Source organism: Asparagus officinalis, chromosome 5 (assembly GCF_001876935.1).
Source record: "Asparagus officinalis chromosome 5, Aspof.V1, whole genome shotgun sequence".
Lineage (NCBI taxonomy): Eukaryota > Viridiplantae > Streptophyta > Magnoliopsida > Asparagales > Asparagaceae > Asparagus > Asparagus officinalis.
The window spans coordinates 79,474,533-79,494,552 of record NC_033798.1 but is presented as its reverse complement, the minus strand read 5'-3'; the positions used below and the strand labels follow the sequence as shown (position 1 = coordinate 79,494,552).

The window sequence follows — 20,020 nt, the reverse complement described above, 5'->3', positions numbered from 1 at the left end:
TCAAAAAGTACAAAAAATGGGTAAAATTTAAAAATTGAAAAAAATGAAAGGTTTGGAAAAAATGAAATTGGTAAAATAAAAGTGAAATGTCAAGAAACAAACAAAATATAATACCTATCATATAAGGGGTGTATGACATACACCTGATGAAAATAAGAGACAAATGTAATACCTAAATCAAATAAAGTCAGTGTAAGAAAATAGTATATGATTGCAATTTAAGAACATCATCAAACCATAAGAATAAGGCATAAGAAGTACTCAATTAGTTAAATAAAATGCAACTTTCACATACTCTATATAAACATAAGAAAGAACAAAAATATTAAAGTAAAATGCATTGCCATTGGAGAAAAACAACAAAACATAATATAATAGAAATACATTCTAGTAAGATTATATTGAGTTCATCACTTACTAATAGTAAAGATAAACAAAGAAACAAACAGATCTGAAACAGAAAAATATAATTATATATAAAAAAATACACTTGTATAGGCAGAAAAATCTTTAATTCTATCTTTGCCTTTTGTATTCATTTTTTCCTTTTGTTAATGTAAGAGTGAGCAATCTACCAATCTGTAGAAAAAACCATAACAATCCAAAACAGTAGTAGAAAAAAATGACAACATAAGATAGGATGAGCTATTTTCATGGAAGAAATGAAATCTGACAAATTAGAGTACATCAACTATGTCAAATGTCAGACAAAAGCAACATGTTAGCTTGCATTTACTGTCAAATTTCAGCCATTTAATTTTACAAACATTTAATGTATAACCTTGCATTTCTTCAAGCCAACAACAACGTCCAAAACTCTAAATCATTATCTTGCAAACAACAATAAAAACACAAACTCAAATCATCATTTATTGATATTCATAATTAAATAAACAAATAACTAAAAAAGGTACCTCATAAAATGACAAAGAAAAAAATACAACAGCATCCAATAACTTATCAGCCCATTATAATCAATTGCTCTCTCAATTTTTACACAACTCCAACATGAGTAAAAGCGTCTAATGGAGATACTCGAACTCATGTATTGTTCTTGTGTTTGATATTCCAAAAGAATGGAAGATCTTATGGAGCTAGGATTAAAACTAACCATGAAAACCAAAACAAAACAAAGTAAAATTAAAGAAGCAAATAAAAGGGCTTCAGTAAAAGCTGAATGATTTATCAGATATCGGTATTAGTATGGTTCATAAGATCATCATAAACAGTAAAATCAAACATATAACGAAAAGCCTAACATACAAACTAACTAAAAAGGAATATGTGCTTAGATCAAATACCTTGCTGATCTTAACAGAAGTAAAACAAATTGTTTAGCTTGAAAATTAAAATTTTGATAAAAATTAAAAGCAATATTCCAGTGAAAAAAATACAGGTGTGATAGCAATAGGTTCCATCAACGTAAGGAGTAAAAGAAAATAATTAGAGGATTACAGAGAAAGAAAAAACTAAACATAACTCAGACATTACATAATTTCCATTCTTCTGAACCTCCATTTGATGGAAGATCTCATAATGAGCTGGGAAAAATAATATCATCATTGCTTTAGAATAGAATAAACTAAAATGCAGGAAAATAAAATAATACGAAGAAAAGAATAGCAATAGCAAGGTTCCCCAAAAGTAAGAAACAAAAAAGAATAAAGAATAATAGAGAATGAAAAAACTACACATAGCTCAGAGATTACATAATTTTCATTCTTTGAACTTCCATTTGACGAAAGCTCTCACAATGAGCTGGGAAAAACAATATCATCATTGATTTACAACAGAGTTAACTTAAATACAGGAAAAAGAAAGAACATGAAAAATTAACAGCAATAGCCATAGCAAGATTCACTTCAAAATCAACATAAGAAACAAAATAATATAGGATTACAGAAAAGGAAAACATTAAACATAGCTCAGATGTTACATTATTTCCATTCTTTGATCTTCCATTTGATGGAAGCTCTCATAATGAGCTGGGGAAAAAAAAATAATATCATCATTGCTTACCACATAATAAACTTAAATGCAGGGAAAAAAAAAGAACAAATAAAAAGAATAGCTATAGAAGGTTCCCTTAAGCATAAGAAGGCAAAACATGGAATTAAGGACAAAGATCATTGCTTTGCCACAAAATAAACTTAAATGCGGAAGAAAAAAAAGAACACAAATAAAACTAATAGCAATAGCAAGGTTCCCTTGATAAGTAACAAACACAGAAGAACATGGAATTAAGGACAAAGAAAAAGGCTAAACAGAAAAAATTAATAACAATAGCTCAGACGTCACATAATTTCCATTCTCTGATCTTCCATTAGATGGAAGCTCTCGTAATGAGTAGGGAAAAAAATATCATCATTGCTTTACAACAGAAAAAATTTATATAAATGCAGAAAACAATGAGCAAACATAAAAGTAAGCGAAACTTTGCATAATAGTTTTCTCTTCACTAAAATATTGGCTCAACTTTCACCAAATCAAATGCAAAATGCACTTAAACATCCATAGTGAATTTCAAGCCGCAAGGGAAATATCCCACGATCCAATAAATTTTTAAACTAAGGTTCTCCTCTTCTCAACTTCATAGGTTCTCCTCTTCTCAACTTCATATAGGGTACATATATATTCACCTTTTAACATCATATCGCTTCAATTAAAAGACACTTAAAGAGTTGTGTAACGAAATACTTATCTGATTCATATATTCGGCCTAACTATTAGCGAGAAATAATAGAATTACATACCAGCACCTATACACCTAAAATTTTAAAATAATCAAACTGCAATCACGTAACACATGTTAATTGTTTATATTATTAACTAAGTAGTAAAATAAACATAGAAGAAATAGATGGGTCTGTGTGACAAACATAGAGCAAAACCTTTGCGTTACAAAGATGGTTAAGATCATACCGTGTTCTGACCAAGTGCTGCCCTCAGTGCAAGCTGATCGAACGTCAAGCACTCCCCACCAGCCTTGATGATCCTGGCCCGAGCAGTCTCCGTGAACCTCAAAGCTGCCACCTTCATTGCAGGAACCTCGTAGACATGCTTGTCATCTGTCACAGGGCCGACAATTACCGCAATCTTGTCCTCCTACTCAAATTGAAAAGTAAATCAGGATTCATAACAACAGAAATGCATGAAACACATAGACCTGTTAACGTTTGAAGTCAGATTTTGTAGATGTTTAAGAATCAGTTAAAAAGCTTCAACTGAAGTACTATTAAAAGATTCAAATCCTATAAACCTTCAAGTTCAACACAAGCTAAAGACAAAGCTAATAGGAAATCACACCAATGATAGTACGTGCTCCGTTGTTGTTTCTAGGTTGTACGCTTGTACTAATGGTTAACCTAGGGTCCTTCACGAACCAATCAAGTTTCAAAGGCCACCATTATCATCATCATGTATTAAATCTCTGATACTCAAAATAGCATGACATTCCCATCTGATAAGAACTTACATTTTGGTCAAGATTCCTCAAATTTCAACAAACTTTTACATCAATCATCAGCCTAGACTTTTGGCTGATACTTCAAAGATTTCCAGTAATTTCAGTTTTCAACCTTTTCCAAGGTTTCGATTTTCAATAAAGTAAAGTAATAGAAGTACATTTATACATCACAAAATGGTCCAAATGTAACCAGGCCTAGAGCGATCCAGATTCGATACTAAAATAAATTTCTATATCGAAATGTTCTATTCACAGAGAAAGTGCATTTTAATCTTTAATATGGACAAAATTATTATTAATTAAAATATAAGTAAACATCACCACTTGATGTATTAGAATTGAATGTATAATTTAATGAGATAAACACCAGCTCTCAAGGCGTACTAAGGTTTAAAAGATGAGAGGTGAGTGTGACGCAAACCGAAATAAGATTGTGTAACGTACAGGTGTAAATACTGGTCGATCAGTAGGTTCATAATCCATCCATTTTCATGTAGAGACAATGACCCTTTAAAAAGCTACAATTTTTTTTTTTTGAAAACTCACCAAATACGTAAGGTTCGTTTCCAGATTAAACCAATATGTATTGCTAGTAACTTTGAATTTCAAAAGTTAAAAGCTTAAGCAAATTCACAAGTACACTTCAAACATTTGTTTGTATCAATGAGGATCTAATCTGCAAAAATTAAAAGTAGTCAAATTTACATTTCCCTTCATGAAAGTGACAAGCCTCTTGAGCGAGATCGGTGGCTTATTAGTCTTTCTTATGAACAACCTCTTCAATATCACCGCATTGGAGCTGCTCCCTGTTCTCCTCACCAAAAACTTATACAACTATACACACAAAAAAAAATCTTAAAAATTACCAAGAAATGAGAAAAAATCGACAGATTTGAGAGAAGGATGAGAGGGTTAATAGATTTTTGGAATACAGGTCCTTGAGATATGAGATTAGTAATCACAATCATGGAGAAGTGGAATCAACGGGGAGAATACCAAGAGGCAGATGTATTGAAACGCAGAGACCGACCTGTTGACCTTCAGTGACACCGACGACCTTCGCTTCCAGTGATGCCGACAGATTTCTGTAGCGTAGGAATCAGTCTTCGCCAGGGGTTTTGCCGAAAGTTTTCTTTGGAAATAAAGGATGTATTTCTGTAGCGTAGGAATCAGTCTTCGCCAGGGGTTTTGCCGAAAGTTTTCTTTGGAAATAAAGGATGTGGGGATGGCGAGGATGAGAGGCTTACCGCCAGGGGTTTTGCCGAAAGTTTTCTTTGGAAATAAAGGATGTGGGGATGGCGAGGATGAGAGGCTTACTATTTTTTTCCCAGCTCATTATGAGACGCTTGGGTTCTCGAGGGCGACGCTTGGGAGTTGAGGGTGATTTCTTGGGAACTGAAGAGCGGGGGAAAGAACGGCTATGGGTGAAAGGAGATCTTGGGAATTGAAGAAAGGGTAAAACAAAAAATGTGGGTGAAATTGTTATGAGTGAGGAGGCGATTTTTTCGGTGAAAGGAGATCTTGGGAATTTTTTTTAAAGAAATTTTTAAAAAAACAGGAAATTGCCAAGTGGCATGTGCAAGGGTAACAGTTTAAAAAAAAAGAAGAAATTGCCAAGTGGCATGTGCAAGGGTAAGAGTTTTTAGTAATAGATATAGATTGTTGAGTTGTCCGATGAGATTGATTCACTTGATCACGCGCTGCAATTAAATTGAAATGAAAACATGTTCCAACAATGCACCGGCTGTAAAAGAAAATGGAGGGAAACTATCTCTCAAGAGGAGATTTTTTTAGAGATATAGGTCTAGAATCAAGTGGCTGAAAGAGGGGGATGAAAACACTAGCTTTTTTCCATGGCATTGCCAGAAGTAAATAAATTCAAGCTAGAATCCACTCTCATTGTTGGTAACTCTACTACCAATGGTCCTGAAGCCATCCATAATGCTGATATCTCCTACTTCAAGGATCTTCTACCTTTAGAAGCTCATACCATTGGTGAAGATTTACGTACCTTGATTAATTCCTTCATAGGTCACTCAAGAGGACAGTGATATTCTTGATGAGTCCTTCCAGTCTGTAGGAAATCCACTCAGCTGTTGAATTCAGTTCCTACTAATTAATACTGCTGCTGGGGTTGATGGCTTCTCGGCCAGCTTTTTCACTCAGATGCGGGATGCGATCAAACACTCACTTTAAATGCTACAAACAAGTTTATTCGAACCAAACCCTACCCCAAGGCATTTACTCAAACTGACTGTGTTGGTGTTAATTCCGAAGAAAAGCCTCCCCCCTCTTTCTTGATCAGGAGTCGGATACTGAGCACCTTTATAACACTACTAATTCACGATGCCCTTCGCACTTATTATCTGTAGATGACCTAATCATCTTCTCAGACACAGCAAGGAAAACCTTGATTAAAGTGATGCAAATCCAAAACGATTATTGACGTAGCCCTGGTCAGCGGCTGAGCTTGTCTAAAAGCCAATTCTTTGTTGCTCGATCCTAAAGCCTCCCCCTCTGCAAGGATCAGGGTGGTGCAGGATGCTACCAAGTTCTCCAGAAGAAGTGTTACTGCAACTCCGATATTGACAGAGTTGAAGCTAGAATTCAAGGGCGGCGTGCTAAACTCCTCTCCTCTGCTGGCAAAATCATTCTAGTTAAATATTGATCTGTCTAGTATGCCTATACACTTGCTTTCCTCCACCGTCGTTCCCAAATTAGTATTCAAGAAACTCGAACCTATCCTCGCTAGATTATTCGGGGTCCTTCAGAACTCGGCAGATGAAGACGGTGACTCAGCTGGAGGAAGTTTTGCTATCCATACGAAGAAGGTGGCCCTGGATTCAGATTTTACTCGATAAGAATCAGAATATCAAACTCCTACATGATACAACCCCTACTTTGTCAAGAGGATAACAATACAAGGCACTGGGCTCCTGATAAGGCTGGCCGCTTCTCCATCAAATTTGAGACCATGAGGTTCATTTATTAGCATACATATAATCAGACTACTGCTTCAACTGGCGACACTAGCAAAGGCTTAGTTTTCATAACAATTGAAAATGAGAAGGTTCTCAAGCAGAGAACCTTCATTTTCACCCTAATCATGACGCCAATTATGATATAAGTGACACGTCTCCATGTTGGTCAAAAGGACTTGAAACAAATACATGAAGTCTTAACCCATTATTTATCCTGTCATCAAGCAGATACTTAGCAGCAAAGTTCAAAAAGCAAGGATGAAAAATTGTGGCCATAATTGAGAAACTTCACACGTTATAAGCATCTAATCCTTTCCATTTCATCACTCGTCACAAAAATAATGTGTTACGCGTTACAACACAACAGAGGTACAAGCACAGCACCGAAACTAGATACAATATGTCAAATGAAGTGAATCGATAGAGAATCAAAACAAAGTAGAAACAAAACTAAGCACACTTCTTTCAGCATCACCAGCTTCTCGATTAAGTTGTCCGCTGAACAATGTGAATCCCATATTTCAATCCTCACCAAACTAATCTCTTCACAAATTGATTGTACAAAACCAGAACCTCCGATTTAATGATTTACACAGCGATTGCTGAATCCTGCAAAGAGCAAATAACAGAAGAAAATGTTAATTACACCAAAGAGGGTTAAGACAATAGTAATTTACGTCACATTTTAATCAGCAAAGAAAGGACTGAAATTAGGGTTTTTTATACAAAACCACCACAAGATATAGTGCTTTTCAGAAAACCACCACAATTTTTTTTTATTTTCATAGAACCACCACAAAATATAGTGGTTTTTTTTTTTTTTGAGAACCACCACAATTTTTTTTTTTCATAGGACCACCACAAAAATATGCATCCACAACAAAGTGCCACCAAATTATAATTTTGCATCTGTATCATGTTAAACAAAATGATATCCTAAATCCCTAACACACCCTCATGGTGGGACCCACCAATCTATTATTATATTTTCTCAAACCAACAAAATACCTGAGCACCGTTGATGACCTAGATGATTGGGAGCTTCCAATATGGCTCCCACTATCTTGGGTTCGATTCCTGATCGCCTCATTATCCAAAAAAACAAAAACAAAAACAAAAAACCTTATTTCCCTCTAAAACTTTGTTTACTCCCTAAAAAAAATTAATACCCTCCAAATACCCCCACTCATCCTCTCTAAAATTTTGTCATAACGGGCATTTATGTCATTTTATACTATTATTTAACAAAATACTGATGCAAATTATGACTTGGTGGGGCTTTGTAAAAGATTGATATTTTCATGGTGGTTCTATGAAAAATAAAACTTTTGTGCTGATTTTCCGAAAAACCAGTATATTTTGTGGTAATTCTATGAAAAATTTTATGGTCGTTCTCCAAAAAACCACAGTAAATAAACACAGTCTGTAGAAAAGTTAGTTCTTTTGATATAAGCAGGGGATCGCTCCTCTAATGTGTGTGTGACGTAAGTAGTAAGATGCAGTAAAAGCAATTTAAAACTTCCACGGCACCAATATTGACAAATAAGGCTTGACAGTTACTTTAAATCATTTTTTATTAATCTTTTTAACTTATTTGTGGCGTGAGGGTATCTCATATGTGCCCTGATCAGTATCTACTTCTCTGGAAGTCTCAATGACATCTTTCTAGCTAAATATTAGCAATCTAGCAGTCAAAACTATTCATGAATGCAAAGCACCACAGGAAAGTGAAGTTTATATTTTCACTCAAATTTTTGTTTTCTTCATATCCTGTTACTTGTATCCTATATGTTTGCAAAACTTGCATAACACCTGAAGTTCCCTCTTTAAAAAACCAGATCATGTGCCAGAAGATCTACTGTAGTAGCATGTATTTAGTAGGATACAACATAATTTCTCAAAGAAGCATGTGTGATATTCTTTAGAAAAAATATTAATGATTAACCCTTTAGTCCCACAGCCATCTAGTCAAGATCAGCATCCCCTGGAATTCTGGTCAATGTGACCTGACCTGTGGCGCATTCCCAATCCGTATTGGTAAACTGCAACCCAAGAACAGAAAGAAGAATAATAGCAAATCCCTCTTGGTCCTTTGTCACATATTTATTTATTTATTATTACTTAATAGACTTATTTGAAGTTTTCACTGCTTTTACTAATATTATCTTTAAATTTGAGTTTAAATTTTGATTGCTTAATTTAATTATTTATATTTTTCTTGAAGTAATTTCTTTTTTTTAAGTATCATATTGTGGCTCTAAAGATATTAAAAGCTACCAGCTGTTGTGATCGTTAGCCCTTAACTTTGCATGCCTTCAAATGTGTATAGACATATATTTATATTGCACATCCATGTAGCAGAATTTCAAAAGTGACCTAGCAAAAACCTTCCAGTGTACTGATCGAACCCAGCAAACACACTTCATACTGCATTATCATTCAAATTATGGTAGCCTGTCACTTGCGACAAAACTTGAAACAGTAAATTAAACACTGCAGAACACGAAGGGCAAGTGACCAAAGAGCTAAAGGGAAAAGAGTGACAAATCACTGATTGGTGCTTACTTCTTCCTTATCAACTGATTTGCAGATTTCACTGTTTGCTGTCTGTCTTTAAAATTGAGATTAGATTTTGATTGCTTAATTAAGCATATTGGCAGCAGTCAAGCACCACCTAAGCAGCTAGGCATTAGATGGTGGGTCTGTGACTTAGCTCCACCTTGTGTCTTCTAATACATTGCTTATACACATAATATTACTGTTTATGCATAGACTTTTTTTCTGAAGTTCCCCATCTGTTCTTAGTTGACTTCAACAAATAATGTCATTAATTTTTTATCTAGCAAGCAGGAAGTGCCAAACTCTTTTTTTCTAGAAAGTAAATAGTTTAGTAGTGAAGTGTGTATAACAACTACAAACAGAATGCATTTATACAAAGTATAATATAAACCATCATATTCTAGCTAACTTGGGTATGCCAATTTGCATTACTTCAGGCCAATGCCCTACACTTTTTACACACTGTTGGAATTGTAAATTGTATGGATAAGAACTTTAACTTCAAGATGAAGCTTGCCATTTATTTTATCTATTTATTTTTTTCAGTTACTTGCCGAGCACATGATGTCAAGTCATGTTGTCTAATGTCCTACAAAGCTCAACTGATACTCAAGCCCGAGATCCTTCTCTAAGTCAAACCTTACAAGCTGAAATGACAAGCTCGAGGTTGTTTCCAAATATCCAGGTACCTACTACTTTCATCTATCCTTAAATTGATTATCATCTTCAAAGGAGGCGAAACATGCCCTTTGGAAATATGAAATCAAAATCAGGTCTCAGAAAAAGTAATCAGTACATAGTTTGTATTTTATGGCATTTGATCTCAATAGGATATCTGAAAAGTGATACAACATTGAAGGTAGATAGTTGATGGGCAATTTAAATCCACTATCAAGTGGTCTGAAGTGTAAAGAGCTCTTACCTTTGCAGTCAAGTTTGTCACTGCTAATTGGAACTTCTCTTTTGTTTTTGCACCAGCCACTTGACCAGCCTTTGCTACCTTGCCAAATGCACCATTTAACCAAGATGTTCCAGCAGTTACGTACCTGTCGATTCATGCCAAAACAATTAGCAATTGACTCCAGAAACCTACAATTCTGAGTTAATTCATGCCAACACAGAAATGCAATTATGATTCCAGACAAAGTTATCTTGAATCTTGGGAGTCTCAAGGTTGTCATTTGATTTGGAATACAAACCCAACTGGATTCAGGAAGCGAATTGATACCATTCTACTGTGAGTTTTATGATATGATATGACACATAAACAGTGGAATGCTATAATAAATTTAAGTTACATAATTATATTAAAAATTATAATGTAGTAAATATACCAGTAAAACTATTGTACTTATACCTTTGATAATTATTATAATTAAGTACAGCTATTCAGGCAAAAGATTATAACCACATAAACAAAACGCAGCTTGATCATGAACAAGGGAATGATGTAAATCATATTGTCTTAACAAATGAACAATGAATTTGTAATAAGCATGCTTCTCTTGATTAACTCATCATGTTTATGTGATTATTAGAAGGTAAAAGTAGTCTACAACATTTGCATACATCAAAAAAGAAATAAGTGAAAAAAACACAATAGAATGACAACCCACATTCAAGAGTAAAACCATAGAAACAAAAACAAAAATGAGCAATAGCATGCTCTCTTATAAAATCATCAATGCTACACATTAAATTAAAAAGAGATCATACGTGAAAAAGATTCAATGAACTAACAAACTATATCAATAAACTTTTACCCCACAGGAAAATGGAACATCAATACAGCAAAGTTGAGAATGTTATAAACACAAATTATCCCAAGAATATAAAATGCCAATGCTTTCGATCTTTGTAACTATCATATATAATAGTTCCAAGAATAAAAGAGGGAAGGTTTGTTGCTGCACAGGTCTTCACTGGTATGATGTGGCACACTCCCAAACCACGCCAACCCTGACTGTCAACAAAACCTAATACCCCCTCACCCCACATTTCAATTTATTTAAAAAAACCTCTCCACAGCAGCTCCAAGAACCTCAGCCTCTCTAACAAATCAACAGCTCCAATACTTCTCAAAGTAGTTATAGGTATTCAAATTTGCTGTTTTTATATATTTATTCCAGAATTTTCTGCATGTTTATTAGTTTTTATCTATGTACTGGGTACTTCTATTTGGAAACCGTACCCAAACTTCTTGGACACTTCCAACGTACATACTTATAACCGTGTCCCCATACCCTACCTTTTACAAATTTGCCATTTCCCATACCCATACCCGTATAGCACCCGTACCCATACCGATACCCATGCAACATAGGTTTTTATCATCAAGAAATATCTTAACTAATGCAAAAATGTGCCTAGATGGCGCCTACATGGACTACGCTGGGTGACAAGTTCGGCACCCAAAAGCACTTCCAACGTTGTTTTCAAGCATACACTTTATTTCCCATCAACTTTGTGGCAAACTTAATGTGAAGAAATACACTAATCTACCTGTTTGTTTTGACAGTTGTGCCTGTATCAATTAATTTCCGCTCTGCTACAGTCAAGGCAGCCATTGTTTTATCTGAGACCTGCAATCTTTGATCAACAGACCTCACTTTCTCATTCACAACTGTGATTCCAACAGTTATCTTCTCAGAAAGTCCCACCCTCTTATTAAAGGAGATGACCTTAGCAGATGCATTGGCAGTCAGGTTATGCTTCTCATCAAATGCTTTGGCTTTGTTCACAGCATCTTGACGGATTGCTGAACCTCGTGCCATCATACTATTTACAACTTCTTGCGCTTTACTAACATAAATCCTTCCACTGCCATGACTACTTCTAGCCTGTAGGTAGATGACAAGTCAGCATGAGAAAGAAAATATTTTAACATGCAAGACAACGAGACATAAGGAAAAAAAATACACAGGACAGGCACCTCAACAGTAGGCACATCATCCCCCAGAGGAGTTACACTTGGTAGAGTCATAACGTTCCCTGTTACAGCTTGCTGCATATATCATAACATGTATAATATTAAAGTAACTAAAATCAGTCCCATGAAATAAATAACTGCTTCAAAAATGTTTGGTACCTCAACTTGTGGGACATAATTTTCTGCAGCAGTTATGCTCACTATCTGATCTACTATGGTGGCCCCCTGCACAAGTATGGTGTTATCTTATTAGTAATGAGATTATTCAACTCAGACTTCCAGGATGAACCACTAGAATCTAGTTTCCATGTAAATAGACAAAAAAGTATAGTATTATCTTATTAGTAAGATCCTAAGTTAATCAAATAAACAAAAATTTTAATGTGATAACCGAATTCATTCATGTATACAAACATGGGGTACTGAGGTGCATTTGGTTACCCATGTCCTCTCATGATCGGCACATGTTCCATGTTCTGCTGAGCTGTCTGTGCTCGACACAAGCGTCATCTACGACCCTTAATCTTTATGTACAAATTTTAAGATCCAAACAGTGGCAACCTCTTTTAACAGCCATTAATGATGTGGAGCATTAGATAACTACACAAAATTTATTGGCATATGGAAGCTCTCAAAGCAGCTGCACTCTTGTTAACTAGCGACTTACTAAAGTGACAAAATGTTCACAAAGGAATAAGAATGGTAGGATGGCGAAAATCAATCTAAACCTATAAGAAAAATAAAACTTTCGGAAAACATTGGTCAATGTGTTCAATGGGAAAACCAGCATTATGATACTAAAGAGGAAGGGGAAGCAGAAAGATAGGGGAAGGTCTGTTTGGTGGCCAGTGTTTACTTAAAAATAAAAACCAGCCTAACCTTGAAACTGATCCCTTATTCATGTATTTGAGTATTTATCAGTATAATTCTGAAATTGTAGTCTTTTAAGTGAGAGAGGGCTAAACAACTAATCCACATGGTTTAAAAAGTTGGAAGTAGAAGGTAAGAGGACGCAATAAGATCCCACCAAACAAAGAACTCTCCTAATACATATATAACCATGTTCAATGAACTTATTTCTCTTGGGTTCTAGCAACATAATCAACTTAACATGATTGGAGAAGGAAACACATTACAGCCATATTGAAGGTAGAAACCCAAGAGCAGCCAAAAAAAGAAGAGAACAAGTACAAGGAAATGCATACCAATGTTGTCCTTAATAGAGAATACTACTAAAAAGTCCAACCATGAATGCACCTACTCAAAATTGGACTTAAAAAATACTACTAAAGAGGCCCAACCATGAATGTAGTTACTTAAAACTTCACTTAGAAAGAACCTATACCTTGTTTAGCTACCTAAAAAATAATTTATAACTTGAAAAGTAGAAAAGAGTGCATGAAGTATGAAACCTAAAAGTAAACTCACAGGAACTACATTACAGCTGACAACTTAAGCACTTATCTCGATAATTTTTTTTCTTCTTTACAGATGAGACAAGCAGCTGAAACGTAAGACTCGGCAATGTCCAGTTCTCTCTCTTTGCTTCAATACAATTGATATTGTCAGGTGCAATATCAATACAAGCATCAGACAACCTTTACCGTTTATATGCAGAATACATTACTCCATTCCATATGATTCTATAGCGTAGTTACTGGTTAGTGCCCGCAACATTTCTCCTATTCTTATATAGAATCACACTGGATATATTTTCCATCCACTTTTGTATTATCCGAAAACCAGGAAGACACACAACAGACACGCTTGTACTTTTCTAGAATTTCCACCATTTAGCATCTCGCAAGACGACGCTATGAGCAGAGATTATAGCAATTCAACAGGTAGAATGTGTGTAACAATTGCAAACCAGTGCCACTCAACCAAACAATCTCAACAGAAGGCTATCAAAGTTTCCAACCAAATTAACTGGCCTAAAGGGTCTTTCCAACCACTACCGCGCGCTCTTAGTCATACAATTCAAATGAAAAAAAAATTAATCAAATGACTAAAAGTTACCGATAGCAACAACGCAATTTCGAGCGCCTTCGGATCTCTAAAGGTAACAAATGCGGTCCGCAGAGCCCCAACTTCACGACTGCGCACAATAAATAAGCAAACAAGATATCATGATGATCCCAATTCAAAGGTGTTCATTAAAAGGAAACCCAGCTTAAAAAATGAACGCAAATGAAACCCTAAAATCCATTTTTTGAACCAAAATTTAGGTGGGGAGGGGGAATTTTTGGAAGAAAACCTTACCTTCGGATCTCAACGTGCTCGATCTCGCCTGAGAACGAGAAAAACTCTCGAACCTCTCTCTCCCCGGCTAGATCCGAGATGTTCCCAACTCGAACTGTTCTCGTCTACGAATAAAAAATTGCAAAGTTAATAACAGTAGTTAACATTAATCGACAATAAATTATTAAAAGGGGCTAATTTTAGGATTTCATTGATTATTATTAGTACCTGAATCTGCATTCTCGAAGATTCTAAGCTCTCTCTCTCTCTCTCTCTCTCTATTTTCTCTCTCAAGCTTTCTATGGAACCGAGAGGAGGAGGAGGAAGAAGAATGGAGTGCACTAGACCCCAAACGTCTAAATAATAACGAAAATACCCTTTCCTTGGGCTGTTCGCTGTTTGTAGGTAAGGGTGCTTTCGGTATTATAGGCTTCTTCAGGGGCGAAAGGTAGTAGGGGGGGTCAAGGTGTCAAAGCTGGTTGCTTGGCGACGGCCGCCTATGACCTGTACTACTACGAATTGGCGAAAGTGCCCTTGCTTAGCTGTCCTTGCACGGTCGATGCCGCCGCTCAAGGGTTCAGATTTCCGATGGGCATGATTGTCTTTTTCTGCTTCTGTTTTGTTTATTTACTTGGTTTTATTATTTTAGTAGAACAGAAGGGGAATTTGAGATTTCGTCACACGTTCTGCGCGCAGCAGGCTCGCCTCTCGGTTCGGTTGCTTTTGTTATGGCTTGTTACGCTTGGTCAACTAAATATTTCATCTCATCTGTGCAAGTAATCACAAGCCTATCTAAAAATATGTATTAGTCTAATAAAAAAGAATATAGATGCTTGCGGATGTATAATAATAAGCATGCATGGATTATAAGATCGCAATTTTTAAAATATATTTAGATGTTTCGAAGAAAACAGGAATATCTTTAAAATATGTGTATTGGATCTGTATGGTTAGGAATTGATTTTGCATCCTTAGAATAATGGCCTAGATCAATTGAGCGGATCCATAAATTTAAATCTATAGCGTCGAGATATGTTGACCGACTGTTGATTTGAGAAAGATATAATTTATCTAAGGGCAGCATACGCACTGTAATATATATATATATATATATATAATATATATAATATAATATAGTAATTATGAATATATATATATATATATATATATATATAATAATATATATATATATATATATATATGGAAAAGTGAATCTGAAGGTGCCCACCCTAGGCTCTCACCTAAGGACGCCGCGGCTAGAATCACATCATTCCTAAATTTTTTTTGCGATCCGCCTCCGCGTAAACTTGAATCTAACACATTTTTTTTCTAGATCAAGTTTAACGGAGCGGATCGCAAAAAAAAAATACGGGAATGATGTGATTTAGGCCCGGACGTCGCTATAGGATGGTGAGGCCTAGCGGGGCCACCTTAGAATTCACTTTTCTCTATATATATATATATTTTTTTTTTCCAATGTTCAAGCTAGACATTGACATCAAAAACATGGTCAAAAATAGAAGTTTGAGAATTGAAAATACATAAGAGAATAATGAGAACTACATTACTCTCTGCTAGTGATAGTCACTACAAATAATAGAAGTGTGGGGTTCCTTGATGAGTTCAGCAATCTATACTACTTCTAAAAGATGAAAAACAATAATGAATAGACCACAAATAAGGAATTAGATTTAGTATAATTACAATGGTTTATTTTTTTAATTATTGATCATACTTTCAGCTGTAGTGTAAAGCTAATTCTTTTTTTAGCTCAAACAACTCGTCAGTTTGGAAAACTTTTTGATCTCCTGTGTTGCCGTAATGTCAAAAGCAATTTTGTGGTAGTCCAGACCTTATATTGTCTCCTCAATAGTTGGCAGTTATTAGCCGGCATATGTGGTGGTATTTAAGTTCAGCTTTCTTGCGCCTGAAATTCAATGTGATACAAACATAGAAAATGTGTACCGTCGCTGATAAAGCGGAGGCCAGGCATTGATCGATATTCGACGCGTATTGCTTCTGTGATATTTTTCCCTGAACCACTCTCGGCAAACTGAGGACTTTAAGCATGTGCCATCCCTCTCGTATTTGATTCATGTTGAACTGCTGCTGATATGCCTTGCAAATATATCCGTCTCCACCTATCGTTCAGCTCCTCAGTCCTAGTTGCACAAATTGGATGCTGTGCCTTTTGTTTGTACATGTGGAACTTTAGGGTCTTCACATTGAAGAGCGTTTCACTCTCACACGCTCTCATCTGTTTCTCATTCCCAGACCTAATCGTAGCCTGGCACCTGACTGAACTTGTAATCTGTATTCTAGGATAATCTTAACTAGCTATATAATAAAAATCTCCTCTGAAAATATCCATAACATGTACAACTACAATTTTTCAATTATATAGGCACGATCTAAGCTCTCTGCTGAACGAGCAGAAAGTACATATGGTAAAACAAAATAGAGTCAAGCAACTATGATGCTTGTGCTTTGGATATTAATTGATAGAATCTACGTCTTTGCCTAACAAGAAGGGCATGAGTTATGTTAAGCTACTTGTTATCCTTGTTACTGGAACCTTGGGACCATATCTTTCTGGGGGTATCATGAGAGCAAGGGTTCAAAAAAGATTCCGTGATATTGCAATAATGAGAAGTACCTCACCTGTTGGTATTTAAAACGATCTAATACATGATCTAAATAACCGTGATTAATTCAAGAGTATTAAAACAACAAGAGCGGAAGTTATACCTAAATCCAATTACACATAGTGATAGGGTATTGATGAACTATCTTTTTGGGGTCTCTCCTAGAATCATTTAGTGGGATAGAGAATAAGAATGTCGTTGGGCCTGTCTATTTACTAGCCTTGTTGTACTTTTAATTGGGGCCTCTTCATCGAAAATTATAGAAATTATAAGCCTGATATCTGCATATTTTACCGCACATGATTTATTTAAACACCCATTAACCCAAATTGATCTTGATCACACTTTATTTTGTGTGTCGCTTGCAAAAGATAATCGAATATCATATTGGTTACATCATATGTGCCCCACAAATTAGATTTAATTAGATTTAAATCCACAATCCCACTTGGCGCATCCTATATGAGTTCACCAAAGTGGTGTATAGCGCTATGACTTAAATATTGCTATCACTCAAAAAAGGGTAGATTTCCTAAATAACTCTCATCAATTGATTTATATCATATAAGATCAAAGCAGGCATTCCGCCTACAACTTTAGTCCGTGACTCGATCATCAATGGTCACATATACCATACAAGTCAAAGAGACTACTGATCAACCTCAAAGGATGGGCGCTCGATTCGGTTGATCAGCATGCTTTTTATGCACTTTTTGTTGAGGTCTCAAACAGTAATCGGTAGCCCAGATATCGTATGAACTGAAACTCTTATTCTGAATCAGACCCAATACAACTCTAACTAAAGCCCATGCATCACAACTCCCACAAAAAATCATGATATCCTCAAATAATCATCACACCCCATGATAGCCAGCTGTGCCCACTGAAAGACTTAGGCTGACAATCCTTTAGTAAGCAGGATCCAAACTATGCATCGGACGTTCTGTTCTAATGTCTCTACTCGGATGGATTTGCTTTAGCTCTGTACCCCTTCTCTGTCACCAACCAGGAAGCTTAATGTCAATATGTTTGACCTTAGTTACAGCTGCCTGTTGTTTTGGCAAGTACATAACTGCTAGAGCTTTATTATCACAAAACTAATTTAGTGGTCCTTTCGCTAATATTCATTTGCAGAAGCTGCACAGGTCCAGCGTGAAGTCATAAATTTCACTAGTCATCATTCCCTACATTAGATGTCTTATAGCAAGCTACAAACTCAAGTTGTTCATAGTGGAGGAAGCTACAGTTATCTGGTTTGACGCACTATTAGTGATTGAGTCAAGCTCTTCTCGGCTAACAGTATCAATGTAGGCCTGGATGTTAGACGTTCTGCTAACTCATTGGCATCCACGCGCAAAATTAGAATCAGAGGTAGCCAATGACCGTCCAACTATATCTAATTTTTTTTGTATGTGATCATATAATGCTTTACTTTTTGCAAGTATACTCATAACCCTGTTTGCACTGGCTATCCGCAACTGATCCATACAGGCGATTAGCTTAACAGTAAGTCTCCCTGAAACATCCTAAACAATGTACGCAATACTTCCGACGACACGGACACATCCTGGAGCAACCATTGAGTTTTGTTCTCTTTCTGTTTCCTTTCTCTCCTACAGCGCGAGCATAATGAATCTTCTATATTTCCTGAATTTGCCAAGGTTACCTTTAGGGCATCTGATTGAGAACTTGGAACTGTCCTTCGTTGTAGAACAACAAAGGGTGTCTCCTGGTTTGTAATCCTTGGCTTGCCAATTTTTGAGTGGGGGGCTTTATGCTTGAAAGCCTTTTTGTGATAATCGGCCAAGGTCAATACCCTTTGACGAATGATCCTTGATGTATCTAGATTCCCTTAATATAAAAGAGGGCGTCCCTAGATCTTTCATCTCAAATTCTTTGAATACGAAATCTCCTGGTTTCGTATACACATCGCCTTATATTATAGTGGCCAGCAAATATACTCCATCGACCAACAGGATCAGCAAAATACTTACTTCGCCACTGGAACTTGTGATATACATAAGTCATCAAATGAATATTCGATGCCCTCAAAAACCCAACACAGATAATCTATTTCGTCTAACACATTGTAAATACCAATAGACGACGAGCCTTGCGTGAGCTCTATACGATAGGGAGTTTCCTTAATTTTGTAAATTATATAAAAAAAATAGGGAATGATGTGATTTTAGGCCGCGTCCTTAGGTGGGAGCCTAGGGTGCCACCTTAGATTCACTTTTCCCTATATATATATATATATTTTTTTTTTCCAATGTTCAAGCTAGACATTGACCATCAAAACATGTCAAAAAAGAAGTTTGAGAATGAAAAACATAAGAGAATAATGAGAACTACATTACTCTCTGCTATGATAGTCACTACAAAATAAAGAAGTGTGGGTTTCCTTGATGAGTCATCAATCTATACTACTTCTAAAAGAGAAAACAATAATGAATAGACCACAATAAGGAATAGATTAGTATAATTACAATTGTTTATTTTTTTAATTGATCATACTTTCACTGTAGATGTAAAACTATTCGTTTTTTTAGCTCAAACAACTCGTCAGTTTGGAAAATTTTGATTCCTTGGTTGCTAATTCAAAACAATTTTTGGTAGTTCAGACCTTATATCTCCTCAATAGTTGGCATTATTAGCGCATATTGGTGGTATTAGTTACTTTCTGCTGAAATTCAATGTGATACAACATAGAAATATTGTACCGGGTGATAAAGGGGACAGGCATTGATCGATATTCGACGGTATTGCTTCTGTGATATTTTCCCTGACCACTCGGCAAACTGAGGACCTTAACATGTGCATCCTTCGTATTTTGATTCATGTTGAACTGCTTGATATGCTTGCAAATATATCCTCTCCACCTATGTTCACTCCTCAGTCCTATTGACAAATTGATCTGTCCTTTTGTTTGTACATGTGGAACTTTAGGGTTCTTCACATTGAGACGTTTCACTCTACACGCTCCATCTGTTTCTCATTCCCAGACTATCGTACCTGCACCTGACTGAACTTGTTAATCTGTATTCTAGGAGTAATCTATAGCTATATAATAAAATCTCCTTCTGAAATATCCATAACATGACAACTACAATTTTCAATATATAGGCAGATCTAACTCTCTGCTGAAGAGCAGAAAAGATAATATGTAAAACAAAATAAGAGTCAAGACTATGATGCT

At 35.7% G+C, this 20,020-nt stretch overlaps 2 protein-coding genes across 2 annotated transcripts; both read right to left on the bottom strand.

Moving 5' to 3' along the window:
• LOC109842057 (60S ribosomal protein L18-3-like) lies at positions 2,897-5,495 on the bottom strand. Its single transcript, XM_020410974.1, has 3 exons — positions 5,478-5,495; positions 4,172-4,300; positions 2,897-3,105 (listed from the first exon to the last, which is right to left on the bottom strand). Exons 1-3 carry the CDS (start codon positions 5,493-5,495, stop codon positions 2,917-2,919), a joined length of 336 nt encoding a protein of 111 aa, XP_020266563.1. The 3' UTR covers positions 2,897-2,916.
• On the bottom strand, positions 6,726-14,541 carry LOC109844059 (binding partner of ACD11 1). Its single transcript, XM_020413068.1, has 8 exons — positions 14,405-14,541; positions 14,198-14,301; positions 13,955-14,033; positions 12,095-12,160; positions 11,939-12,010; positions 11,509-11,846; positions 9,929-10,052; positions 6,726-7,056 (listed from the first exon to the last, which is right to left on the bottom strand). The coding sequence occupies exons 1-8, from the start codon at positions 14,414-14,416 to the stop codon at positions 7,036-7,038; spliced, it is 816 nt and encodes a 271-aa protein (XP_020268657.1). The 5' UTR covers positions 14,417-14,541; the 3' UTR covers positions 6,726-7,035.

Coding starts and splice junctions, on each gene's coding strand:
- LOC109844059 (XM_020413068.1), bottom strand. Junction 12,161..13,954: donor AAATTGCGTTGTTGCTATCG/GTAACTTTTAGT, acceptor ATACTTGTGCAG/GGGGCCACCATAGTAGATCA. Junction 7,057..9,928: donor TGACAAACTTGACTGCAAAG/GTAAGAGCTCTT, acceptor TGCTCTTTGCAG/GATTCAGCAATCGCTGTGTA.
- LOC109842057 (XM_020410974.1), bottom strand. Junction 3,106..4,171: donor TCACTTTCATGAAGGGAAAT/GTAAATTTGACT, acceptor CAATTTGAGTAG/GAGGACAAGATTGCGGTAAT.